This window comes from Myotis daubentonii, chromosome 1, assembly GCF_963259705.1.
Source record: "Myotis daubentonii chromosome 1, mMyoDau2.1, whole genome shotgun sequence".
In the NCBI taxonomy this organism is placed as follows: Eukaryota; Metazoa; Chordata; class Mammalia; order Chiroptera; family Vespertilionidae; genus Myotis; species Myotis daubentonii.
Window position 1 is genome coordinate 46,691,109 of NC_081840.1, and position 27,849 is coordinate 46,718,957.

The window sequence follows — 27,849 nt, forward strand, 5'->3', positions numbered from 1 at the left end:
TTTTCCTTTGTTCTTTTATTCACTTACCTGCTATTGAATGTCTTTCTTGCACAGGGTGCTGCGGAAGCAAAAATAATCCAGCTGGAGAGATAGACAGACAGTGATACCCAGTGTGATGAGGGTGTGGGTGCTGCTGAGCAGGCATCTCAGAGCACATGCCCAGGGCCTGGGGTGGCTTCGAGCTGTCCCTTTCGCCTCGGCAATTCCAGCTTTGTAGCGTGGTGGACTGATGCTGAGAAGATCTGTGTCTAAATGGTGGTTCTGCCACTTACTAGCTGTGTGACCTTGGGCCAGTCACCTGCTCTCTTGGGGACATCAGTTTTCTCATTTGAAAAATCAGAACAGAAGTTCCATCTTCACCTCAGGGTGGATATGAAAGAATGTTTGAGGAAGCACATGGCAGAGGTGGCAAACTCTAAATGAAGCCCTCCACCACTGTCACCCTGACAATGATGTAGCATAGTATTTACTCAGAGATCATGGTATTTATTGAGGCTCTCATAGCATTTGTCCAATTTTACAAGATTCTTTCCACCTACCCCAGGTGGGGATGGGGCAGAGGATGACCTCACCTGTGAGACACATGGGGAAGTAGTGCACCAGCCTCATCCCACACACTTCAGCAACTGCAAGGGTGCTCTAGTTCCAGCACCTGCCCCAGGTGGGGGTGGGGCAGGGATGACCTCACCCATGAGACACGTGGGGAAATAGTGCACCCGCCGTGTCCCACGCACACCCAGGCAGCCACTTCAGGCCACACCCAGCTCACGCTGAGTAGAGGGGGCACTGCAGCTCTTACGGATAGTATGCTTGCATGTGCCATCTTATCTCACCCTCTCTTCACTCTCTCACCTCCCGCTTCTCTCTTTTCTGCCCCCTCTCTCTTTCTCTAAATATTTACTCAGCATTTGTTATCTGGCAGACACTAGACATACAGATGAGTACCTAATTCATGGCTCCTGCCCTTGAGAAGCTCACAGCCCAGCAGGAACATGCGCTTCTGACATTCGTCCATCTACTTAAGGGAGATGTTTTTGGCTCCATTTGGCAGATGGGAAAAGACTGAGGTGGAGAGAGACTTGCTAGGAAGTGGCAGAAGCAGCATTCCAGCAGGCCTGCACCTCACCTCCAAAGCCGGCCAGGGCACAGGGAGTTAATGCCATGTACCTGTTCCATGCTCACCCTCACCTCTGGGCCTTTGCTTGTGCTGTTTCCTGTCACACCTGTCCTCATTCTCTGCTTCCTCCATCCAGGCCCTGCCCGAGTCTCACTGCGTTGCCAGCACCTTCTCCCACCACTTGAGCCCATGCTAACCACATATAACACAAATAATGACATCATAACAGAAGTCCCCATGGATGGAGCACTGTCATGTGCCAGTCACGGTGCCAAGAGCCTGGCTCGGTGTGCTGGCTAGTTTGCTCATCAGAACAAGCCGAGCATGTAGACCTTTTTTCATTACCCTCCATGTCTGAGAGACATTGCTGAGAGAGTTAGGGCAACCAGTCCCAGCCACACGCTAGTGCGTGGAGACACCACCAGACTGAGGCTGGTGCTGGGGAGGATTTAGTTGTCCATATACATTGATTTCTGTATGGTGCAAAGAATATTTTCAAAATCTCAATAGATTAACCCATGTCACATGTGAAGCTTGCTTGGAGCCTCTGTTTCTTCAACTATGAAATAGGAAAGAAATAGTGCTTTCCTCATAGGGTATTGTGATGATTAAATGAGATCATGTGTGTACAGTATACATAATGCACAGGGTAAGTATTCAATAAATGTTAATTACTGTTATGTTGTTATTGTAAAGATACAGGTTCCAAGGCTCTGCTGCTTGAGGCTATAACTTGGTAGAGTCTGTAGTGGCACCTGGGAATCTGCATTTTAAAATGCATTCTCTCGGTGATCGAGTTCTTGGACCACCTGTCCCAGGTCCCTCCCTGAGACCTTTTCCTGGGGTGACCCTTGGCTCTGTCCCAGCCCCCGAGAAGCACATGCAGGCTGGATACCCCAGCCTTTGACAGAGGACCAACAAGCCCAGAAGGGGTGCCAGATTTAGCACATAAAACCTCCTGCTTTACCTGGCTATCCTACACTCAGATAAAGCTGTAAACTAGTGCTCACAGGGGAGATTCTTTTTGCTCTGTGGGTCTCCATTTCTGTCACATCAACTATAAGGTGCAAGAGTGTGGAGTGTGAGGACAAAAGTATTTTATAGTTTTTAGAGGTTAATATAATGAATGGGTCATTACGTTTAAATTAGGGACCTTTAACGAGGCCATCTGTTATAAAATCAAAGAAAGGGGCTTTAGGAGCCATCTTGCTCTATCTGCTCATTTTGCAGGGGAGGAAACTGAGGCCTGACTGGAAGGGGAGGTGAGTTGCCCAAGGTCAGTGCAGGGCGTATGTTACTTTCTCCACCTACAGCACTTGTTTCTGTCCTCTGCCACCTCAGTCATATGTGGGGGAGAGGTGACGCCCAGAGTAACCAGGGTCCTGGGCCTAGTGCCTTCGCAGAGATCTTTCTGGTGACACCCTCAGGACGGGTCCTGCCCTTGTGAGCCACAGGGAAGAACACAGCACAGAAGCCAAGTCAGCCCCTGGCTGGGCGAAGCCCCAGAGATGGGCGAGGTGTTCTGCCATGCAGGGTGCTCAGGGGTCAGGTTCAGGACCCGGAGCCATCGGCCTGGCCTCCGGGCACAGGGCTGACTGGGCTTCCTGCCGGTGTCTTGCAGAGTGTCCGGAGGAGAGCTCTTTGACTTTCTGGCCCAGAAGGAGTCGCTGAGTGAGGAGGAGGCCACCAGCTTCATTAAGCAGATCCTGGACGGAGTGAACTACCTTCATGCCAAGAAAATTGCTCACTTTGATCTCAAGGTCAGTGAGGGGAAATAACCAATTTAGGAAGAATGGGCCCAGTCTCTCCCAATGCCATTGCCAAGAGGGGTCAGTGCCCACGTGGCTCTCCTCCCTCATCTACCGTTGAAAACTCTGAGCTCCTGGGAAAGAAAGTGTCCACCTCCCCAGGTTCATTGAACAGGTTAGGATTTCTTCACATAGGCAGACTGCAAGAAGCTTATTCAGACCACAGGCACCTTATCTCTTTCAGGAGCAGACGGTGTAAATTTTAAATAAGTAGACCAATGACAGGAAACTTGAAACCAAACACATTCAACAAGATTGAACTTTTCAGTAAGAAAGAGCTAACTCCTGAGGAGGCAGATCTAGAAGCGTTCAGAGGGGACGGCTGAGGTTGGTTGTCGCTCCAGACCCAGCACAGCACAGCCTCCAGCATCCCTTGACCAGAGGTTCTCTCTCTTGGAGCCCAAGACCACGAGCCTCCCACCCCCACCCCGCCCCATACTCTGGCCATCAAATTGCTTCCCAGGGGCCACTGATCATTTGTGGTAACTGTTCTTCAAGGTCGAGAAAGTTCACTGTGACCACATAGGACTTCAAAAAGCAAGAATGTGGTCAAAGTAGGATGATCAGTTCCTGTAGAAACTGAGCTCCTTTGCAACGACTGATGAGCCTGTAAGATACCCAAAGCGTGAAGATCTCTAACCCATGATCAGAGGGACCTGTTTACTGGGGAGGAGACCCACTCATTTTTCTATCCAGAAACTCCTGTTGTGTTTCACGCACTGTGCTGGGTGCCTGGATATTGCTACAGATCCAGAATCAACTGAGGCCCTGTCTAGGCTTAGTTCCTCTTTTTCAGGGAACTTAGTACAGGGGCAGAAAAGAAAGATCAGCAACTCTAAGTGCTACAAGAGAGGGAAGTACATGGGGCTGGGAGCCTAAAGGAGAGGCATCTAAGTCAGAATGGGGTATTTGAGAGGGCTTCCTGGAGAAGGTGGTATTTGACTTGCGTTTTGAAGGACAGGCATTATCAGAGGGGAAGGGCCTCCTTAGGAAGAGAGGCCAGCAGGGCACATGGTCCCAGAATACTACAAAGTATTCAGGGAAGTAAGGCAAAGAGTGAATGTGCTGAGTGGCTGGAGAAGAAGTCAGGAGGAGAGAAGGAGGCAGACAGGAGGGCGTGGGAGCCTAGCCAAGGAGATAGAACTTTATCCTGTGGGGGCCAGGTGAGCAAGGAGGTGAGGTAAGCAGGTGTGTGTTTCAGGAGGATGGATAGAATGGTGGCAAAACACTGGAGGCTGGAGTCCCAGCCAGGAGGTTATACATTTATCAGGTGAGATGTGACAAGTGTCACACTAATTTGAGAAGGGAACAGATGTAAGACCTATTTCAGAGGTTGATCTAAGGATTGATTGGGTGCCTGATTAGATGTGGGAGATGAGGAAGAGGGCAGAGTCCAGGATGACACCCAAGTTCTGACTTGGGGGACTGGTCCAGAGGGTATGGCTTATCTACTGCCTCACAGCAACTGCAGAGGGTGGGCTCTGTTCCGGCACATGGGTCTCACCTGCACTTATTCTGCACTGTGAGGTGACCTGTAGTGAGTCCCCTCCACATGGTTCCCCTCTCCTAATTGCAGTTGTCATTATCTCGCGGTATATTGAATTCCTCCAATAGAAGATGTCTTACAGAGCTTCACTTACATGTCAAGGGGTAAAAGTTGGGGTCACCAAGGAGGGTGTGGCCTGGGCAGACCTTTGGACCTCAGTATGGTAAGACATCTAGTAGGAAACGCTCTACCCGGATTACACCTGTGCCTCCTTCCTGGTAATACTATGGACAGTGAACTTGTTTTCATGTCTTTGCTGGATCCAGGAGACCAGTCTCAAAATGGGCTTCTTTGTCTGTTCTCTAATGGGCCCACACACTCTAAGGATACCAGGCGTGGTGGGTGTTAGCAGCATCCTCACCCTAACACCCGCAGGAGGAGTTGTGGAGGAGGAGGAGGAGTTGTGAGGCCCGCAGGCCCCATGACTACAGCAGGTTTGTGCTGCATAGTTTGCTTCTATGGCAGCTCTCAGTGGTGGTGGTGCGGGTTGGCAGGCGGGGGGGTTGGGGGGGGGGCAGTGCTGGCTGGGAGTTAGCCAGGTCAGGGTTTGTGCCTCTCTCTACCGTGTACCAGGGTACAACTGAACCTCGGTTTTTCAGCTTCAATGCAAATAATAATAACTGCCTGGCAGAGCTGTGGTAAGGGTTAGAGAGAAGTGGCATGAAGTGCTGAATACCATAGAGGTGCTCTGAAATAGTAGCTGGTGGTGTTGTTTCCCTATCTAGAACAGAGGAAAAGAACACACAACTCTTGTCACAGTGTTTTGGGCCCCCATAGACTAGGAAAACAAAGCCTGTTGGTGCGATTTAAATTGCCCAGCAGAGAGCTGAGATTGGTTGCTAGGTGGGGCTGCTGTGGAGGATCTTGTCTGGCTCCTGGGCTCAGTCTGCACAGTTTCCACAATCTGGAGACAGTCTGGGTTTCTCCTGGATACGTGCAGGGTGAGGATGCTGCTAACACCCACCCCCGCCTCATGTCCTTAGAGCTGTGTGGACTCAGCCTTCTGACTCCCCCACCAGTGGGTCCCTTGGCCTGGGCCCAGCTAGGCACCTTCAGGAAGTGATAAGTGGCTGGAACTCAGCGAGCTGACCTCATGGTTGGATAGACACTTCCTGGAGCCAGAATGTGCGTGTGTGTGTGTGTGTGTGTGTGTGTGTGTGTGTGTGTGTGTGTGCGCCCCCTGGCTGAAGCTTTCCGCCCGCCCGAGGGGATCATGCCGAAGATCCAGCTTAGAGGGGACTTCTTGGTTCCATATTGTCTCCCACCATATAAAATTCATTTTATATGAATATATTTTTATTCCTGGTCTTCATTTTCAACAAGGAGATCTCAGTTTTCCTCTCCTGTTTTATCCTGTTACATTTTAATTCTGCCTCACCTGGTGAGCCAGGCTAGCAAAGCTGCCCCATTAACATGTGTCCATGTTGTGTCCATGTTCCTACCCATGATCTGTTCTTCACTCTCACTTTCCAGCTTGATGGAGGAGGGTCAGCTCTCTGGCCTGCCTTTGGAATATGAATGGCCTCTACTCCTATGTCAGCCGTTGTGCTGGGCACGGTGAGGCTCTGTCCCTGCTTACGACATGCTCCCAGCTTGTGGCAGAAAGCAGACGAATGGACACAAAAATGTTGATAAGCAGTCTTGGTAAACAGATCATGGCATGCTGTTGTCCAGAAATCTCTGATGGATCCTTTTCACCCATAAGATAGATAAATGGCCGCATTCTCAGAAGGGCTTTCAGGCCTTTTTATGCTGCCTTAGCCTTTAGTCTGGCCTCATCCACCTTCCCCCACTCCAAAACATTAGCCCCACCAAGACCACAGATACCGTTCTGGCCTGTCTCCTCCTCTGTTCCTGCTGTTCCCCCATCCAGGAAACTGCTGCTCTTCCTTTCCTATGCCTGTGGACTTCCTGTTCATTCTTCAAGGCCCAGCAGAAACACCATTTTCTCTGGGAAGACTTTCCCACCCCTGTCACCTCCCAAATCATCACTGAGAACGGACCTGCCTGTCTGCTTCTGTTGTCCTTTGTACAGACTACTGCTGGGAGCATTATCACTATGAATCATTCCGCTGCTTGTGTCTAGCACAGTGACTGACCCATGACAAGTTAGTTACTCAGTGTTGTGCAAATAAGTAAATGAATGAATGAATGAATGAATGAATGAATACCTTAGTAAGACCAAGTGCATGCATGGATGGCAAAGGCCCTTTTATGTTACCTGGAAAAAGCAAAAGAGGTTGCAGGCAGATTTCAATTCAGTGATCTGAACATTTATTGAGGGACTATTTTATGCCAGAGAGTAGAGTGACAAACATCAATGTAATATAGTACCTGCTTTCCAAGGGCTCACCATCTACTAGGAGATGCCATAGTGGGGTTCAGTGGGGAGGCCACCTGAAATAGAAGCTAACCCAAGAAATGTTCACTTCCAAGAGGTAAATTCTGCCCCAGCAGAGTGAATACCATCCCCGTGAGTGCTGTAAATTCGCCACAGAAAGGCCTGCTGGTGTGGGTAGGTGGGTAGAGGTAGATAATGTTGCCCTGTATTTACATTGATGGGAGGGACACGGGCTGACTGCCCCTCAGTACCGGCTGCACCTGATGCGCCTTCAGACATGCCTTCCACGGGATGGATTACCAGGAAATGGGGCTCAGTGCTACGCAGGAACCTCGCCCTGGTATGTGATCCCAAGACAAATATAAACCTTGTAAAGGGCATTTTTATGTGGTTTTGTGTTTATTTTGGAGTTGGGAGTTTCCTTTCTGAGTAAGGGTGTGACCCCACTCTCCCCGCCCAGCCTTAGCCAAATTCAACTTGAGAATTCAGAAAGAGAAGATAGTTCTCCATGGGTCTGACTGGAATAAGAATAAGACATGAGGGTTGAATGAAATTGTATGCAAGCCAGGAACCCAAAACTCTGAAGGGACTTTTTGATCTATATAAATAGTATTAAAAGGAGTGAATTCCTGAGCAAGACACCCCAAAACTCCAAATTCCTCTATGCCCTGATCATCCTTTGAGCTGTTAAGTTCATAATGTGATGAGGTCTGCTCATCACTCTCTCATAAGAATGACACTAATAATACTTTAAATATATGAAGTACAGAATATAGCGTGCTTATATCTGTTCACTCATTTGATTCTCATGGCCACCCATTGAGATACAAGGTATGGCCACTTTTTTACACACAAGGCAATTAAGATTCAGAGAGGTTAAGTAACTTGTTCAAGATCACACAGGTATTAAATTTAGACTTTAACTCAGCAAGAAACATTTAACAAAGCTGGGTGTCACCAGCTTTTATTTTACCAGATTCTAACAGTGCAGATTTCTTACTTGGGTCATGCATGCCTTTTACACACAGTTAATCCAAAGGTCTGTACTGTGCTATAAATGTATTCTTTATGGTTAATTTCTCAGTTACATTGTCTTTTTTCTAATAAGCTATTCCTCATATTTAAATAAATTAATTTGTATTTTATTAAGTGCTATAAAATGTGCATGCATTTGAAAGTAGAATTTATAACAGTAAGACTATTTCCATACTAACACCTGGGGGCATGGAGTGGAGGTGAGATGTGGCAGAGATTTAACTGTCAAGATAGGTTAGGGTGAGATTTTAAAGGTTCAGGGCAGACCAAGGAGTTTGCATAGATAGTCATGGAAGGCCTTTTCCCTTAAATTTTTTTATTATGAAAACATTTCGAAACATATGAAGAAATTAGAGAAGAATACAGTGGACACCCTCCCCCTAAATTCAACATTTGGTCACACTTGCTTTATTGTTTTCTGCCTTTAAAAACATTTATGTAATATATATATATATATATATATATATATATATATATATATAGAGAGAGAGAGAGAGAGAGAGAGAGAGAGAGAGAGAGATCTGTTTTTTTAAACTTTTGGTATCATTTGAAAGAAAACTGTGGCCATCCTGATACTTCACTCCAAACACTTCTGTATGTGTCTCCCAAGATTAAGGTCTGTCTCCTAACAACCCACAGTACCATTATCACACTTAAGAAAATGAATAATAACACTTACCTGGCAGGGGAGATACCATGATCACGAAGGTGGTTTTCCCAGGGCAAGGCTTATCCATTGCACTCCGGATGTGCTGACCCCTGCGATTTCCCCAAATGTGGGAAACTCGACTGCATAATTTGTGGTAGTGGGGGACAAAAAAAAAAAAAAAAAAAAGAAAAAGAAAAAGAAAGAAAATGAATAATAATTTATAGAAGACCTTTAATTGGTGGGGAAACATGATTCTATTTCTAGTTCTCCCAGTAGGGGAGAGGATGTTTGGGAGACTATAAGCCAATTGGAGATGATACCAGCAATGTGGGAAAGAAAGAAACCAAGGGTATCCCATAAACACTTTTTAAATGAAGTTGATTGTCTTTTATGCTAATATAAAAATAATAACTCATAGAAAATACAGAAATGTACAGAGAAGTTACCTACAAAGTTTCCACTCCAAAACAACATTTTTTTAAAAACATTTTTTTTATTTTATTGATTTTTTATGGAGAGGAAGGGAGAGAGATAGAGAGTCAGAAACATCGATGAACACTGGGGGGTAGGGGAGGCTAGGGGACTGTCAAGGGCGGGGGGAAAAAGGACACATATGTAATACCCTTTATAATACTTTAAGCAATAATAATAATAAAAAGAAACATTGATGAGAGAGAAACATCGATCAGCTGCCTCCTGCACATCTCCTATTGGGGATGTGCCCAGGTATATGCCCTTGACCGGAATTGAACCTGGGACCCTTCAGTCCGCAGGCCGATGCTCTATCCACTGAGCCAAACCGGTTTCAGCCAAAACAACATCTTTAACATTTAGTATATTTTCTCCAACTTTTTATGAACAGGTGTGTGTGTGTTTTCAGGTGCTTAGAACTACATGCTTTCACAATTTTCTCTGTTTTTTCCCCCCTTTACTTTCTTACCTAAGCAGCCCACGTGCACTCTGAAGTATTTTACTTCACTACAGAAGCTTTTATACAAGTCCTTCCTGATTTTTACCCTCTCAGTGTATTCTGAGGGGTGGACCTGTTTCCAGTTGCTCATACCCAAAGCTTAGCCTGCCCCAGCCTCAGAGTGTACCCCATGGGCCCTTCATCAGCCCTGCATCAGACGTGAGCCTGGAGCCTAGAAATGCATGCTGGTTGCTTCATCAACTCTTGCAAGGCCACCCTAGGATAACCTGAGGACAAGTGAACTGAGGACACTGAACTGAATGGTTGAGGAAAAGAACAAAATGTAGCAAAAACTAAATGATGGAGAGCCATTATTAAAAGAGTTGAAATGGGAGCATTAAATCAACCAGCTGATTCTTGAAAGACACAGCAGGAGGCCACCTGGTGAAGGGGAACAGGGAGAAGATTGGGGGTTGAGCCTGCATTTGAGTGTCGCCTCTGCTGGGGAATGTTGGGGAGGTCACGTCTCTGACCTTTCCTGGTCTTGAGAGTGGAGATGAACCTGCCTTTCCTTCCTGTCCCACAGGAGTGGAGTGAGGGACCAGGAGGCAACTGTTTATGAAAGGGCCCTGCAAACTCTGAAACTCTGTGCAAGTGCTGGTTGTGAATTTTTTTTCTTAATCCTCACCTGAAGATATATTTATTGATTTTAGAGAGAGAGGAAGAGAGAGAGAAAAACACACACACACATCAATATGGGAGAGGAACATTGATCAGTTGCCTCCGGTACACACCTCAACGGAGATGGTACCCATAACTTAGGAATGCGCTCTGACCAGAAATTGAACCCACAACCTTTCGGTGTACAAGACAACGCTCTAACCAACTGAGCCACACTGGCCAGGGCTAACAGCCTCCCCATAAGGCCACATTTCTCCCTATTCCTCTCTTGCCTCAGGAAGAATTCGGGAAGGGAGGTGGGCATGGAAGCATCCAAAAGGAGAATGAATAAGGTGGCATTTCCCAGCTATCAGGCTGTGCAGATTCCCAGGGTGGCAGGACACTGGGCAAGGCTGAGATGGTTGGAGTAGATTGATCAAGGTCCCTATTTTACAGATGAGGAGCCTAAGACAAAATTGCAGCGCCCTTTTCCTCTTTACCCTTGTTGACTTTGCCATCAATGTTAGGTGCTCAGAGGCCTCTTGCTGCTCTTAGATGCCACAGCCTCCACTCTGGATCCGTGGCTAGGCCTGACCCCCATTGAAACATCACATGTTCAAACAGTACTTTTTAAGTTCTATTCACAGCTCCACCATCAGCCCTCCCACTGCAGCTGACCTCAGTGGGAGTGAAAGAATCGTGACTCTGGAAGCAGTGAAGGGTGGTAGACAGAGCAGGTGCCTTGATACTAAGAAGACCTGGGCCCCACCCTAGCTCCACTACTTATTAGTTGTATGGCCTTGAGTAAGTTATTTAACTTCTCTGTTCCTCAGTTTCTCATCTGGAAAACATAGACCGTAACCTGCTTTACTGAGATTCTGTGCGGTGGTATTCTGGTAACAGCCAGATCTCTGAAAAAAACATATGTACACAGACACACTTATATTGTAAATTTTATGATATAAAGATTTATAGCACAATTTACAAATAAAAAATATATAATACTTTTTATTGTAAATTCCAGAGAGCCAATTGATTCTCACAGAATACTTTCCTTGGATTTTGCCAGTCTTGCATCAGTAGCCAACCTGTGGGTGTAGTGGACAAAGGAGCGTAGTTCCAACAAGAACGTTAGTTGATAATTTTATTTACATTAGCAAGTAAGGTAAAAATGAAACAGTGAAGGCATGTGTTGGAAGTTTACTTGTTTGCCAATGACATGAGTAACTTCTTTGATGAATTGGATAATAGTTTCTGCATATTGAAAAAAAATACTTCCTGTCTCTAAAAAATAAATAAACTATTCTTTAAAAAAAAACACCACTTCCTTAATTTGCTCTGCTATTCACAAAACAATGGCTACAGACACAGCACTCTTTTAAGTTTAATCTGCATTATTACCTAAGCTTCTCCAGCACTTAAGCCTAGAATCAAGAAGACAATAAATCAAGCCTTGGTTTGTAGTTCAGCCAATTTCCACAGTGTGAATGCACCCACCCTGGCCAATTTCAAGATACCAACGCGATGTCACTGACTGGAGCTGGGAAGAGGGGTGCAGGAGCCCGCCATTATGTAGTATCCCCAATACAAAGATAAAAGGTAGAACCAACCTCCATACTAAAATATAATTAAAATTAGGAAGCAATACGTTTTAAATATAATTTATTTAAATATAAGTTTATATAATTTAATTTTTAATATTAAAATAATATTATTACATAGTTCTTCAATAATCGGCTGACAAAATTCCTGCCAGTTGAACAATCAGCTGTCATGAACCGGTAAGCACCAGCTCTAGTGTGCACGCATGGTTCCTGAGACGCTGTAGGTGAAAGCGTTTTATAAAGAGGACTAGAGGCCCGATGCACGAAATCTGTGCAAGGGCCTTGGCCCTGGCCCCCACCCGCCACCAAGGCTGGGGGCCTCTGCCGCCTCTGCCTCGGCCCCACCCGCTGCGGTTTTGTCCAGAAGGAAGGACATCCAGTCTAATTAGCATATTACGTTTATTATTATAGATGGTGCTCTCTGCAGGCTGCCTGTTGTGGTGTCAGCAGTGGTGTAATAATAACAGCAGCCAACATTTATTGGTAAACACACAGGCTCTTCTCTGCGTGCTCTGCATTTGTTTACTCTTTTTATCCCCCCAATAGCCCTGTGAGGGGGTTCCACAGTGGTGCTCATTTTTCAGAAAGGAGAGATTACTAGAGGGCTTTGTTGTCCTCAGAGTACCGTATCAACATTCCCATTTGGCAGACAGGGGCCAAGGCTCAGAGAGGTGAGTGACTTGCCAAGGCCACACAGCTCGCAGGGGGCAGAAGTGGGATTCAAACCAGGTCTGTCTGATGATGGGGCCGTCTTTAGTGCTGGTTTCCTAAACACTGGGCACTGCCTGATTTTGGAGAGATTGCTTAACAAAATCAATTCTGGAGTCTCGCTCCTGATGACATGAGTAACTTCTCTTTACCCTTGTTGACTTAGTCGGTTGGTATTTTTAACACAGTCCCCAGGGGATTCTGATGGGTAACTAGCTCAGATGGGGGCCCCCAAAGCACAACTTGGGGCTCAGAATGCCTGGATCCAGGCCCAGGTTCCTCAATGGTTAGATGGGGCACTGGCCACCTATAGCTTGGAGGCTGTGAGGACCTAATATGGTGATGTGCAGGGAATGCCCATGGCAAATGCTAGTTGTGTGGCTCAGACCACAAAGCCAGCATTGCTGACTGGCCCAAGGCTGAAAGCCAGTGGCTCTGGCATGGCCTTGAAAGTGAATTTTTATTTCCCTCCCTCTGCCCCACAAGAGCATACAGACACTAGGTAGTGATTTTCTCTCCTGCTTTACCAGGCAAAGCAATGAGAGATCAGAGCCGCAGTGGCCTCCCCAGAGGAGGAGGAGGCATGAGTGAGCGGCCAGAGGCTGTGCTTTAACAAATCTAGGGAGCTGAGTTGGGGCCCTTCCCTCAGCTGTGAGTTTTCTGGGAAAAACATGGAGCTGGAACAGCAAGCTCATGAGGCACTAGTGTCGAGATGGAAATGACCCCTTTGCCAGCCGGCAGGGGTGATCCCAGTGGGCACCTCTGCATCAACAAGTGGAAAGGAAGCGACGTGGGGAAAGGGCAAACACAGAGGACTTGGAGTCAGCCTGAACTTGAATCTCAGCTCCACTGCTTGTGAGCTGAGGCACTTTAGGCAAGCGCTTAACCTCTCTGAGTCTCATTTTCTTCATCTGTAAAATAGGGGTGATGACGGTACCTGCCTTAGAGAGTGAGAATCAGATAGGTGAGTGTGAGTGCTTTGCAAACTAAGTGCTGTAGGTTTTGCTCTATGTGAAACCCAGGGCTGCGTGCTTTTAGGAACACAGGCAAAGCATGAGAAGCAGGCCCTGCCCTTGGCGATGTGCAATCTAGTGGGGCAGGAAGACTGGCACACAGAGTTCTGAGCAGTGTTGGTGCTGCAGGTCCGGATTGCTGCACGGAGGTGGAGCTGGGAGAAGGAAGAAGGGCTGGACTGGGTATTCAGATGATGCTTCCTGGAGGAGATAGAATTTTTGCTGGGCTTGGAAGGATGGGTAGGAATTCAATAGGCAGATGATAAAATAAAGACTCTCACTCTGGGCAGGAGATACATGATCAAGGAAATAATGACAGATGTTGGTAACAGCCACAGGCCACTTTATATGCTTTGTTTGATCCTCTTGAGGTAGGTTTTATTATTATTTCTAATTCATTGGATATCTTGCCCGGTGTCAGACTGCTGGTAAATGGCACAAGTAGGATTCGAACCCAAGTTCTAAGGCTCTGAACTATCATCTATAGTGATTCCCTAAAAGCAGGATGTACCAGAGATGCATCTGTGATTCCATTGGTTCAATCCTTCATTTATCCAGTGAGCAATTTCTGAGCCCCTACCACATTCCCAGCCACTCTTTGGTGTTAGGGATGGAAATGAGAGGAAGGTCCCTAGCCCCCATCATGGGGCTTCAGGATAGTGGGAAGAGGACACATAAAGAAGTAACCACAGTACAGTTGGCTCTCTGCCAGGGTACCGTGCTGGCCCTTGGCTGGAAACAAGTAGCTGCGTGTGTTGGGGGCGAGGGCTCAGAGAAGACACTCCAGTGCGGATGAGTTGGAGCCGGTGGGGAGGGGGAAGGAGCTTGTCAGGAAGGCATTCCAGCAGAGCGGCGATCTCCTGACTCCTACTATTCGTACATTGTAGTTTTGTTTTGTTTCTCAAAAGATATTTTTTATTGTTAATAGTATTACAGATATCTCCCATTCTCCTCCCCCCACCACACATTGTGATTTTGAATGCAACTCTGTCCTAAAAACTTGTCACGATCATCGTGGTTTTTTACGTTGGGTGATTCAATAATCTTGCACTCGCTTATTACTTTTTGGGGGGTTCTGCTAGCACCAAAGCTGAACTGGATAGCAACTAATGGCTGCAGATGCCTCACATGCAGTTTTCCCCATAATATGGAAAATATTTTAAGTCTATATTTCTCTTGGGAGGATAAGCTGATAGAGTTGTTTTCACCCTTAGGAATACTAAAGCCATCTATCCTTGGTTCTCCTTGAGGCTTTAACCCAATTATTCTGTTCATTTACACAAGAATACAAGGGTGCTGCAACCTTTTGCAGCGGGGGTTCAGGATCTGAAGAAGGAGCTGCGCACAAATGAAAACACTAGACAAGAAATATGAATTTAGAAGGCGTGGGGGGCCAGGTGGAACCCTCCCTCTTAGAGAGGCACACCGACTTCTGGCCAGTCTGCTTTTTATTCACTTTTAAATACACACCTTGCCCCCAGTAAAGCACAGCAAACAGGTAGCAGGCAGGCAGTCTCAAAGGTTAGTAAAGATCAGTGAAGATTTACTTTGAGGCTATCAGGTCAGGAAATTGCTTAGAGCCACTACTATCTCAATAGAACAATTGGTGCATGGTATTTGCCCTGCTAATACCAAGGTCCATCGGCCTTCAGAGTTCCTTGATGCACTCTCATGATAGTATTGACAATGGATGGCTTCCCACACAAGGGTGTCCACTGGAGTGGCCAAAGTCAGTATCATTCACACCATGGCATGCTTGAAGTAAGGTAATAGGAACTCTTCTGTTCAAAGAGTTCTCCATCAGGGTAGACTGAGGTTCTTCTGTTATTCTAAGGCAAATGGCTTTGGAAACGTCTCACGGTCTTCAGTGTGCCCTTTATAGGACTCTGGATCAGATGCACTGAATGAATATTCCAACGCTGACACTAGTTTTGGGAAAAAAATGTAAGTCCTGAACTAAAAATCTGGTCTCAATATTTTGGAACCCATCGTTGACAGTCTGAACCCATCGTTCACAAAGCATAGCCCGCATTGTGAATGTGAAGAATCCAGCCAGGAACCCAAAATAGACTAGGTGGAAGAGCACGATCAAACTCCTGCTCTTGGCCGTGCGCCCCAGGAACTCCCTAGTGGTTGGTGAATGATCCTGACTTTGGTCGGTGGTTGTAGATGAAGAGCTCCCACCCGGGCAGGCTCTGGCTGAAGGACTTTTTGTGTTTCTCTGTCATGGGGTGTGCGAGGAGAACTGCAGCCACAGAGGCTGCGAGGAGCATGGAGGTGCATTCTGGCTCCAGAGGTGCTGCCTGGCTATGGGGGCAGAAGGTGGGACTGCAGAGAACACCTTCTCACTGCCGATCACACCCAGGCCAGCTGCCATGCACCGGACGGGCTGCTGCTGAGGCCATGGGAGCTTGACATTTCTACCGCCTCAGCCAATCCCTGCACCACTGGACCCACAATGCTGCCACTGTCACCACCTCCCTTTTCTTTTTCTTTGCCTTCATTTCTTTTTTATGGCTGAACTAGTGACCTGGTGCATGGAGTCATGCACATTGAAAGGAAATTAATTAGAAGATGGCCGGTGGGGCAGGACTGGACGAGACGGGCCGGACATGCCCTGGAGCCAACCTCCCCAGTCTGCTGCACCTGGCATGGCACCGTGGCTTGAAGGGTGTATGTGGGGAGAGTGGGGTCTCTCCAGCAAGTGGGGTCCCTCGGCTTGGCCTGCAGGGATCGGGCCGAAACTGGCTCTGACATCCCCCGAGGGGTCCCAGAGTGCGAGAGGGCACTCTGCAAAGTTGCTGTTGTACAGGGTGTGGAACGAAAATGCAAGTGTGCAGTAAACCAGATTTGGGACTGACAGTGCCCAGCAACAACATAACCCACGGCCAAAGGTGGAATCACGCGGCCTCATGAGGAATCGGGCTCCCTTCTCTCTGGTTTCGGGGTGTGTCACCCAAGAACCACCACTGCCAAGTCACCGCAGCTCAGCAGCTCCTGGTGGTCAGTGCACATCATAGCCACCAGTCGGATGGATACATAGCTTATTAGCCTTTTATATATATAGATAGTATTCCACCATATGGATACACCACATTTTGTTTACTCATCAGTTGATGGACAATTGTGTCTACTTTGGGGCTATTATGAATATGCTGCTATGACATTTGTGTACAAGTTTTTGTGTGGATGTATGTTCTCAGGATGTTCCACTTCCAATGGAGTCTAGGAGAGTCATGGTAGGGAGTGGGAGGAAAGAATGAAGCAGGTGGACCTGCTCACCCACTGGGTACTCGGAGCAGATGGGTGGGAGTGAGAAGGGTAGGCTCAAGATCCTGTTCTAGCCTCACTGGGAGACACGTGTGAGGCCAGGGTAGGGCTGTCCCCCAACTACTGCACCCCCGCATTGTTGTGCCAGATCTGACAGCCATTTGCTAGAAATAACTTGGACCGTGGTATTTTCCCTGGAAATCAGGTCCATTTTTTTCTGTGCCCTGCTGGGGCCCAAAATTAGTTAAACACATAGAGACTAATGAGCCACAGGCTTAGTCTAGAGGAGAAGAGTGTTGTCAACAGGAAGCTGGCCTGCCAGGCGAAAGAGGTGGTCAGAGAGACAAAGGCCAGTTAACCACGTGTAAACCGAGGGAGTGGTTTTGTTTATGGGAAATGCTGCAGGTAGCTCCCTGGCCCCATTTGACAGATGAGAAAACAGAGGCACTGCAGTGAAGGAATCTGCCATTCAGAAACAGAAAGGGTATTAAAACCAGAGTCTCCAGTTGTGCTGAGAGCAGCAGGAGCAGCAGGTTTGGTAAAACGTTGCCCTCAGTGCTGTGCCTGTTTTTGAGTTCACAAGAGAAGACCGAGGACACAAAAACAAGAATAGTTTATGTTGTTTTAGTCTCTGAAAAAACAACACCAAACTCCACCCCAGCCCCAAAGCAAAAACACAAAACAGGGCTTTAATTACCGTCTTTTTTTTCTTTTTTGTTCTCCAGCCAGAAAACATTATGCTGTTAGACAAGAATATTCCCATTCCACACATCAAGCTAATTGACTTTGGCCTTGCTCACGAAATAGAAGATGGAGTTGAATTTAAGAACATTTTTGGCACACCAGAATTTGTCGGTGAGTTTTAGGGCTATTTCTCTCCCAGTTAAGAATCTGATATCAAAAGGTAAAGAAATCCCAGTAACAATCCGGTGTCTGGGGCTATGGCTTCCGGGCTACGAGATGATGCCTTCGAGACCCCCTAGAAACTCAATGGGTGGGAAAGGAAATGCCTTGCTGAGCCTTTGGGTGAGGGTCCAGGATTGGCTTGGGAAGGCCAGGTGGGGCTACAGGCCTTTGCAGAGTTAAACCTCCCCAGAGCTGGTCCCATCTCCTTCTCTTAGATGAGTTTGTTGTGAAGATTTAAAATTACCTCACCCTCTTGCATTCCTGTAAATTCAACTTTCTCTGAAAAGAAAAAGGGAAATCATCTGCCGGATGCCAGATCCTCCCACTCGCCTCTCTCTTTATGCCTGTCCTTTATTTATGCACAGGAGGCCCACCTGCAGCAGGGCCCAGGCGGCTCTCTCTTCCCTTTGTTTCTCCCACTCTTGGCCCAGGCCTCAGAAACCCCCTCATGGGGCTTGGGCTGCCGGTTGGGGTCATAAAGAAACAGCCTTGTAACGGGGAAAGGAATGAGAGTTGAGAACCACTGTCTCTCTGCTTTGGGAGTTAGAGTGGTCTTGAAAATGGAGGGAAGATATCGTCTCCCCAAAACCCAGGGGCTGAAACTTCTGACCACAGTCTAAATAAAAAAGAAGACAGATGTGTCAGGTCACTCACTCTGATGGATTTTTAGGCCACACTTACCAGCGCTGCAGCCATGATGGCATGGTGCTGCAGAGGCCCCACAGACCCACCGGCGGGGGTGGGTGCCAAGTACTATGCCTGGTGCTCTACAGACATTATCTCAGTTAATCCTCAAACCATCTCGTGAAGCAGATTTACTTATTTCCTCTATCAAGAGCTTTGTTCAGGGCAAAACAACCGGTAGGTGGTGGAGCTGAGATTCAAATACAGATGCATTACACATCAAAGCCCATCCTCTTTCCATGACACTGGATTGTCTCTCTGAGGAGACCCTGCCCCAAGGAGCTTACAGTTTGTGGAAACAAGACATCAAGCCACCAAATAAGAGTTCTGGAAGGCTCTTTGCAGATCATTGGTCTAGTTTTACAAATGTGGAACTGGGGGACTGGAGGATTTTAGTTAAGATCAACCAATGGTTATTCTTCATCTTTTGTATGGGAGACATTAGGTGAGGACTAGGGACAGACACAGTGATGGTAAGGAGCCGCATTCAGAATAACTCACCCAAGGTCACACCAGTGGTGGCAGAGCAATTAATCACATCCTATCTCATGGCCAATCATTGCCCTGACTTTCTGATTGAACCATTTATTGTTATTAAACACTTGGCATGACTTAACAAAATAAACATATACATTTTTACTACATATGTGAATGGTAGGCAGCACTTGCTATCTCAGAAAAAAGTTCAGTAATAGATGTCTTATGCTCCAGGTTCAAGCTGGCTCTGCCACCAATTCATGGTGTGACCGTGGGTATGTCATTCTGAATGCAGCTCCTCAAAGGCTGTTTAAACAAGATATCTAGCAAAGTCAATGGGATCAGTCAGGGCCTTGAACCAGTGAGAGACAAGGGCTGTTGTGGGTGGGGGAAGTTTCTGAGAGGGGTGGGGAAGGAGCCAGGGTAGTGGAGGAGCCCATTCCAGGTCCAGTCATCCATAGCAGGGGGATAGGGCCAGAATTAGTGCATTTATCAGAGACAATTCACTGTTCACTCTGAATGGAGCAGAGAGTTCACACAGACTGGTTATGTATGTGGGATATTCATGAGTAGGGCCAAACTGTGGAGTGTTTTGCCCAATCGTATGCTGATAAATGTCTAACAAATGGGTCTCAAAACAAAACCCTAATTTCTAGTATTTTCCAATATCAAGCTATGAACATGTCACTGAAATCAGAGTTGTGAAGAGATGCTCACAGCTGACTCTTGTGAGACAGTATGAGCCAGTTCCAGCCCCAAACTGGCTTTCTGTGTACCTTACAGATATGTAGGGTGGCTTCTCTAAGCCCCTGCCCAATCTCTGATGCCCGACTCTCCTGAGAAACAGGTTATAACCATTTTCCTTATTTCCATGATTTCTTTGAAATTTCAACCTGAGACCCAGGGTTAAAAATTTACTGTCAGCTTCCTGGAGTGTGGTGGACCTGGTTTTCCAAAAGTGCCCCCTCCCCCACTACAAAACTGGGCTCTTGAAAAAAATATTATTTTTAAAGCAATTTTGGACTCATAGGAAATGAGGAAGGGTAGTAACTCCTTCAGCATGTCTGGCTCACCCCAAAGCCAATGAAATGAATTTAGAACTGGATCAGTGAGCAGCAAGTTCAATAGAAGGGCTGCTCCTAAAAGCAAGTACACATATCAGTATTTCAGTCAGAGACTAGCAAGATTCAGATGTTCAAAGACATAAGATATTGAAATGATCAGATGTTGACTATAAAATAAATGGAACGTATATAGAAATATAAGGTAGAATCACAAGAATGAGCAAGCAACAAGAGAGTGTCAAAGATGCCCAGGCAAATTCTAAAAGGAACCAGATAGAACTTTAAGAAATACAATCTATACTTGTAGAAATGTAAAACTCAATGAATGGACTAAACAGCAGATTATACACTGCTGAGGAGAGACTTGAAGAATTGGAATACTGAGCTGGAAAAAATTAGCTAGAGTACCACAAACTGACAGACCTAGAAATATGAGAAAATAAGAGAATGAGGATAAAAAAAGAAAGCCTAACATAGGTCTATTTGAACAGAGACAATAGAGAGGTAACATTTGAAAAGAATAGCTAAGAATTTTCGGAACTGATGAAAAACCGAAACCGAAAGGACAGTGTACATCAAACAGAAAACAAAAGAAAATAAATCCATACCTAGCCACATTATAGTTAAACTCTAAAGTACCAAAGACAAAGAAATCTTAAAAACCAGCCAGAGAGAAAAGATAGATCACCTACAAAACAAGAAACAAACAGTAATTAGACTGACGGCATACTTCTCAAAACAACAATGGGGTGGGGGAGGAAGAGGTAAGAGATCAACCAAAGAACTTGTATGCATATAAGCATAACCAATGCACACAGACAATAGGGGGGTGAAGGCCTGGGTGGGAGGGGCAGGCTGGGAGAGGTCAATGGAGGAAAAGGGGGACATATGTAATACTTTCAACAATAAAGAATTTAAAACAAAACAACAATGGAAGCCAGTGTCCAATAGAATATTATCTACAAAGAGCTGAGAAAAAAAACAATAGTTGTGTACCCAGGAAAATTACATTTCAAGAATGAGGGTAGTGCTTGCTTCGGCAGCACATATACTAAAATTGTAATGATACAGAGAAGATTAGCATGGCCCCTGCATAAGGATGACACGCATATTTGTGAAGCATTATATGTATAAAAGAAGAATGAGGGTAAAAGATTCAGGTAAAACAAAGCAAAAAACAATAAAAACAAAACATAATCAAATACCAGCAGACCTTTTGTAATGGAATTTCTAAAGGACATACTTATGAGTTAAGGAAAATGACCTCTGAAGGGACATCTCAATGTAAGAAGTAATAGGAACAAATAAATCAGTTAACATTATGCAAACATGAACATTTTCTATTTAAAATAATGATGAAGTTTTAATTATGAGGGTAAAAAAAGGACAACTAAACACTGAAAAAAATAATGCTAGATAGGACGGAATGCTTGAAATTAGGGTCTTATATTAGTAGAGGAAGGTTAAAATGTTGACTCATGTTAGCATTTACTAGGTAGACATAGTAAAGTCTCAAGGTAGCCATTACAAAAATATAAGTGTGTGTGAACAATAAGAAAAAACAACAACAGAAAGAAACATGAAAATGAAAGATCATGGATGATCATTCAATGGATGCTAGAAGCATAATGGTGAGTGAGGGGGAGAACATCAAATGACAGTGGATCACATGCAGTATGCCATCATTTTTATGAAGCTGAAAAATAAGCAAAGCCAAAAGAATGGCTTCCTGTTTCTGCAAGTAGGGAGAGGTGGGAGGGTGGAATGGTGGGCACACCCTGTAGATGCAGTGGCTTTGATATTCTAGGTCAACAAACTTAACCTTTCCCACTCCTTATCTTACTCCATTAGTGGTGAAACAGGCTCAATCCTTCTCGCTGCTCTAGCCTCTGCCCTCTCTTTCTCTTCCATTTCATAGGTAACCTTTTTCTTTTTTAAAGAGTTGTCTACAGCCCTGACCAATTTGGCTCGGTGGATAGAGCGTCAGCCTGCGGACTCAAGGGTCCCGGCTTCGATTCCGGTCAAGGGCATGTACCTTGGTTGTGGGCACATCCCCAGTAGGGAGTGTGCAGGAGACAGCTGATCGATGTTTCTCTCTCATCGATGTTTCTGACTCTCTCTATCGCTCTCCCTTCCTGTCTGTAAAAAATCAATTTAAAAAAAAAAAGAGTTGTCTACAAACTTATCTCCACTCCCCACACTCAGGGCATTCTTTGGCCACTGCAGTGAGTGTGAAATGCAATACTCACTTGCCAGTGCTTGCCTGCTTGACCTCTGGGCTGCATTTAGTCTCCTTTTTTTCTCAGTAGAGTCTTCTTCCCTAGGCTCCGCACCCTCTCCTGGTCACCCCATCATTTGCACAATTCCCGTTTCCACCTATACGATGACTCCAAATTTGATAGCTCTGGCCCACTCCCTAATGCCCAGCTTCTTCCTGGACACCTTCCCCCAGATGCCCCTCAGGCACCTCAAGTTCAGCATCTGGACCCCAGAATGTCCTTCTGACCCTCAGGTGGGAGGTACCCTCTTTCAGACCAGACTCAGAGGAATGTGTATTCCCTCTCTGCCATCTTCTCCATCACCTTCCAGTGGTGACCTGACTGGCTTCCACCAGAGAGTTCTTAAGTAGGCCTTGTCACTAGGCCCCATTTCCCCTTCTTGCGTCTTCCTCTCCCCACCCTCCTCTTCCTTTTCCACACGTTCCTTTGTGCTCTCCTCACTATCAAGGCCTCTTTGTAAAAGGTTTCTACCAGGATAACAGGCAACTAACTTCCTCAAAATTCCTAGAGCTGGGTTATCCCCTTCCTTTGCTCTGACTTTCCTTAGTGGGGATTCAGGATGGAGACATTTGGTACCAAACTCCCTAAAATTCCCTACAGCCATCTCTTCCATTTTCATACTCCTGCTGACTCTTCCATATGGCTTCTTGCAGCTCCAGAGATTGTGAACTATGAGCCCCTGGGCCTGGAGGCTGACATGTGGTAAGTAGTGTAGGCCACCCAGGTGGTCTGGGGATCCTCCCAAAGGCAGACGGCCTCAGATCCTGGCTCTGGCTGATATCCCTCTTGACCATGAAAACCCCTTTCTCCACGCTCTCCTTTCAGAGACTCTGGCTGCTCCAGGAGTGCTGGGTCTGAGGCCTGGGCAGCTGGAGCCAGGTAGGCCTGGAGATGAGGCCAGTTAGAGCATGGCAGAGGCAGAGAAAAAGGGGAGAGCTGAGGCTGAGGTCCAGGATCCACCTCTGAAGCCTGCCACGGCCCTGATGGAGATAATGTAGTAACAGCTCTTTCAGTCAGTCAACCAAGTGACACTGAGAGCCTCGTGTTCCAGGCTCTGTGCTGGGCCTGGGGATGCCGCAGTGATTGATTCTCTGCACAGACAGGACTTGTTTCATGTGGACAGTGCTTTATAGTTGGCTGAGCACCTTGATTAGTTGGTTTTCTAAAATCCTCCCAGCAGTCCTGTGAGGTAGTTATTATTGTCCTCACTGTATGAGGAGAAAGAGACTCAGAAGTGTTAAGGGACTTGCCCCAATCACAGCCTGCAAGTGCAGGAGTCTGATCTTGAACTTGGGTCCTTGGACTCAATGTCCAGGGTGTGATGACTCCACATGCTTCCCTGGGTGCTGCTGAAGAGTGGGATGGAGAGGACTGTGGGACTCGAGATGGCATTCAGAGGCAAGTGGCCACTTCCCCTGAGAACCATGCGGGGAGTCCCTTGCTGGTCCGGCATTAGAGCCAGGAGGCCCTGACTTGACTGTTCTTTGTTTTGCAGGAGCATAGGCGTCATCACCTACATCCTGTGAGTATCCCTGATTCCGGGTGTCCCAGCTTAGACCTGGGGGAAGCGGGAGGAATGAGAGAGGGGCAAACAGACAGACAGACTGACACTGTGCACCCACCATAAACCAGATGTGTTCGAGCCACACAACAAAGCTGAGGCTAAGCCCTCTTAGCTCCATTCCACACGTTTGACCCTGGGGTTGGAGTTGGGCAGGAGAGCAGCCTGTGGCCCTCCACACTGTGCAGCCTGTGTCTGCATCCCCACCGTGGCCGGGGCCCACCTCTCTGCTTCACCCAGACCAAAGTTTGCTGTGAGAATGTCAGTTTTCACTCGGAAGTCTTGTGATGACAGCTCTCACGTCATTATGCCCTCCCTGATCCTGCCTCCTTCTATCCCTTTCTCCCTTCTTTCCCCAGCTCTCACATTCTCCCTTCTCCTTTCTCCCTGGAGTTTCTCCTTTCTGTTCCTGAAGTTTTAAGTCGCTCAAGCAGAGATTTCCTGCACAGCTCTGTGTGTAGTGGATCTGACACTTTCCATCTCCATGGCCTTGGCAGATTCTTAACTCTCTGGGCCTGTTTTTCTCATCAGAAAAATAGGAATCACGAACTTCCCATCAGGGGTGTGTTGTGAGTATTAAATAAGCTGACGTGTGCAAATTTCCTGGCACTGCTCTGGCACCTAGAACATGGCTGATTAGTGGTTGTTTATTCCATCAGTGCTTCCCAACCAGTTTCCCCTCACAGCACACCTAAAAATGCTATTTCTGTGGCACATTGGGTGAGAGTCAGCCCACAGCCAGACTCAACAGGTGATGGGGTCATTCTCCCAACACTCCCATAAACTAGTTTTCTGACCAGCAGTCCTTGGACTGGGGGCTCTGTACAATGTGGGGGACCCCCTTGAGCTGCAGAGCGGGACTAAACCCTGACTGTACATAAGACCTTTTGATACCACCACGGTTGAGGCCCACCCCAGATCTATTAAATTAGAATCACTAGGGGTGGGATCTGGGCACCAAATATTTTAAAAGCCCCAGAGGAATTCGATGCAAAGAGAGAGAATTTGATGCATTGCTCTATAGTTCCAAATCAGAGCAGAATAGTCAGATGTTGGCTCTTGAAACATTGGTTTCTTCAGAACTCTGGTGCCCGCATTGAAATGTTAAAGAATTCCAGTGTGTACAGGGCACATAGACTTCTTGTAGCTCATTTGAGTTCCGTACAGTTTTTTGAGTGCCTGCTCCATGGTGGGCATTGTGCCAGGCACTTGGGATAGTGACATGATGGAGAGTCTGCCCTGCTAGTCTGGAGCTCCCTGTGTTGGGGTGGGGTGGGGAATGACTCCAGGTAGCTACCTCTCACCCAGTGGGACCAAGGTTATGGTGGAAGTATGAACACATCTCTGTGAGACACAGATGGGAGAGGCAATGGTCTGCTGGGGCTTCAGAAGGTTTAATGGGTTTGGGGGAAGAGAAGGAGCTTGATTGATTGACCTGATTTGAACTGGACTGTACAGAATGAGGTTCATTCTCCAGGTATAAAGGGATGGAAGGAATGTCCTGCTCAGGAAGGAAACAGCATGTTAAATGTGGTGAAATGTATAAGGAATGTGTTAGGGACTAATTCCTGATGCCTTGCTCAGGAGTTTAGATGCGATCCTATAGAGAGCATGATTTCCAACTGGTATGCCACAAGCATTTTTAAAACATGCAATACCCGACTAGTTAGGCAGGGGCACTGACCTCTTTTCCCTGAGGTTGTCAAATTAAAAAATGACAACAGCCAACACAACAATAGCTGTCTGGTGTGATTGAATCAAAATTATACCTACCTTTTATCAGATCAACAAAAATATATTTTTTGGCATGCTGCAGAATTTTAATAATTAGTTTATGTGTACCATGAGGTGAGAAAGGTTGAAAATCGCTCCTAGAGAAAATGGGGAGCCATAGAAGGTTCTTTGTGTTCTAACAACGACAATAATAATGGCCACCAATTTCAGATCTTTAATGAGGGCCATGATTGTATGGATCATTTTATATACATATTTACTCTTCACAACAATCATGTGAGGTGGAGACTTAATTTCTTCATGTTATAGACAAGAAAACTGTAGATCAGAGAAGCTGAGTAACTTACCTAGGTTGAACCTAAGATTGAAATGTCAAATATTTGCCGGTGCACTATGCTGAGAAAATGGCAGTGTGGATGGGGGTGACTTTCAAGAGATATTTGACCAACAAAACTTTCTGACCAGTTGGATGAAGTGAGGAAATGGAAGGAAGAATCAGAGGTGACCCCTGTGTTTCCAGCTTGGATGCATTTGTGAAGTAGCATCATTAATCCCGGCAGGGAGTTCAAGGAGGGAGGTTCGGGCACAGTGACTTCTGGGAAAATGGCACCTCTAGGTAGACCTTTCCCATAAGCAACTGGCATATGTGTTAGGAGACAGTAGATTCAGGAGTCACTACTTAAATGACGCCTCCTTCACAAACCTTGCAGGGGAACCTCACACCCCCTTCTAGTCCCTAATGGCACAACTGACGCCAGTATCAACTCTCCCAAGAAGCCTACACTAGGCCTCCCCTCCATCCTGTGCTCCCACAGTCCTTTGTCTGTCCTTCTATTATATTCTACTTTGTTCTGCTGTGCTTCTCTCCCTTCCTCTTTCCAGTCTCCTGGAGATAAAATTTCTGTCAAGTGCTTAGTCAGAGCTCCATAAAGTATATTGAATTGGACTCAGTTGAAACAGCTGCTGACTGGCTGCCCAGAGGGGTCAGGCAGTGTTGCTGGGAGCTCCCAACCCCATGCAATCATATGAGTCAGGGTTACCTGAGTCCATCACCCCCTATTCATCTACATTCCTGTAGTCACGTGTTCTCTCTCTCTGTGCTCAGCCTAAGTGGAGCATCCCCTTTCCTTGGAGACACGAAGCAGGAGACACTGGCAAATATCACAGCAGTGAGTTACGACTTTGATGAGGAATTCTTCAGTCAGACCAGTGAGCTGGCCAAGGACTTCATTCGGAAGCTTCTGGTTAAAGAGACCCGGTAAGAGGACAGAGAAAGGCACGGGCTTCTGAGGTACTAGCCTGCACCTGTTGCCCTTCCCCATGTCAGTCTGTCCCCACTTTCTCACGGGCTGTCATCTGTGCCATTGTGGTCTAATCTGGGCAGGTGCTGAGAAGTGTGGACTGGCATTCATCTTGTTTGCTCAAGTCTTTCTGCTTCTTTTCCTGCTGAAATGCAAACAACTACATGTGGTGTGTGCACAGTGTGTATCTATGTGTGTGCGCAGTATTTGTGTGTCTGTGTGTGTGTGTGTGTTTGGAAGTCAGCCTGGGTTTCTCTGGGACTCATTATCTTGTGCAGTCTGTCCCCAAAGCACCAGGAACTAGAATTTGAAAAGGAAAGCAGCAGGTTTCAAACCAATTCAGGTGGGGAGGTGAGCTCAGGGAGGCCAAGAAGTGGGAGAATAGGAGACATGGTCATCCTATCCCTTCTTCAGGACCGAGGGTGAGCTCTGTGGCTGTGGGGTCACAGTGGGAGATGGGCAGGGAATTGTAGGGAGTAGGTGCTCGGAGCATTGCCTACCTGGGGCAGGAGTAAGGTCTGCAGATTCTACAAGGCCATGGCTTCTTGGTCCTACAGACTGTGGAGAGAGCCAGAGTGGGGTCTTCTACAGTACGGAGGCTGATTTCTCCAGCTAAGGGCAGTGCTAGGCAGCAGCATCCTACCTGGGTACAGTGAAGGCAGAGCTGAGAAGGGATCTGGGAGGCAAACAGAAAAACAGAGACCAGAGGTTTAACAAGGGTAAGTGGGAAGCTCAAAAGAGCACTTACGACTCTCCTATAGTGTGGCGTTAGGCCCTTCCACTTTGGGATCAAAGATGAGGGTTCATGTATTGTCACTCTACAGAGGGGTCAGTCTGGACCATTTTCTCTGGAGTGCAGAGAATTCAGCCAGTTTCCCATTATTCTGGTTTGATGGCAGTGATCAAAGAATGCCAAAATGCTAGTCTAAGAAGAGTAAGAATGAAGACCTTTGCTCTCAGCTTCTGTCCTCATGGGTCACCTCTGTTTCTGGTCCTCATTGCAGGAAGCGGCTCACCATCCAAGAGGCTCTCCGACACCCCTGGATCACGGTAAGGGCACAGTGATGCGTTCCAGTGAGCAGGAAGGTCTCCGCTCTGTCTCCAGGGCTGGCTGGGGTGGCTGGATGCAGAGGACCCTTGAAATACTGACCCATGGGCACAGATGAAAGCTAGTTGGAAGGC

At 46.7% G+C, this 27,849-nt stretch overlaps 1 protein-coding gene, 1 non-coding gene and 1 pseudogene across 5 annotated transcripts in view; all 3 read left to right on the plus strand.

Annotated features, from left to right (window-relative positions):
- The window catches only part of DAPK2 (death associated protein kinase 2), a 111,589-nt gene that overhangs the window by 68,852 nt on the left and 14,888 nt on the right, over positions 1-27,849 (plus strand). For 3 of the 4 annotated variants that reach the window (XM_059698977.1, XM_059698969.1, XM_059698983.1), the window contains exons 4-9: positions 2,739-2,877; positions 17,387-17,516; positions 22,725-22,773; positions 23,567-23,593; positions 26,472-26,624; positions 27,672-27,717. In XM_059698977.1, the coding sequence (XP_059554960.1) occupies positions 2,739-2,877; positions 17,387-17,516; positions 22,725-22,773; positions 23,567-23,593; positions 26,472-26,624; positions 27,672-27,717 (544 nt within the window). The remainder of the gene's footprint in view (positions 1-2,738; positions 2,878-17,386; positions 17,517-22,724; positions 22,774-23,566; positions 23,594-26,471; positions 26,625-27,671; positions 27,718-27,849) is intronic. The other variant, XM_059698994.1, reaches the window with a different exon arrangement.
- LOC132224125 (U1 spliceosomal RNA) lies at positions 8,519-8,663 on the plus strand (annotated as a pseudogene).
- Positions 20,820-20,926, plus strand: LOC132223615 (U6 spliceosomal RNA). The gene has a single exon (XR_009450498.1). It is a non-coding gene; the product is annotated as a U6 spliceosomal RNA (small nuclear RNA).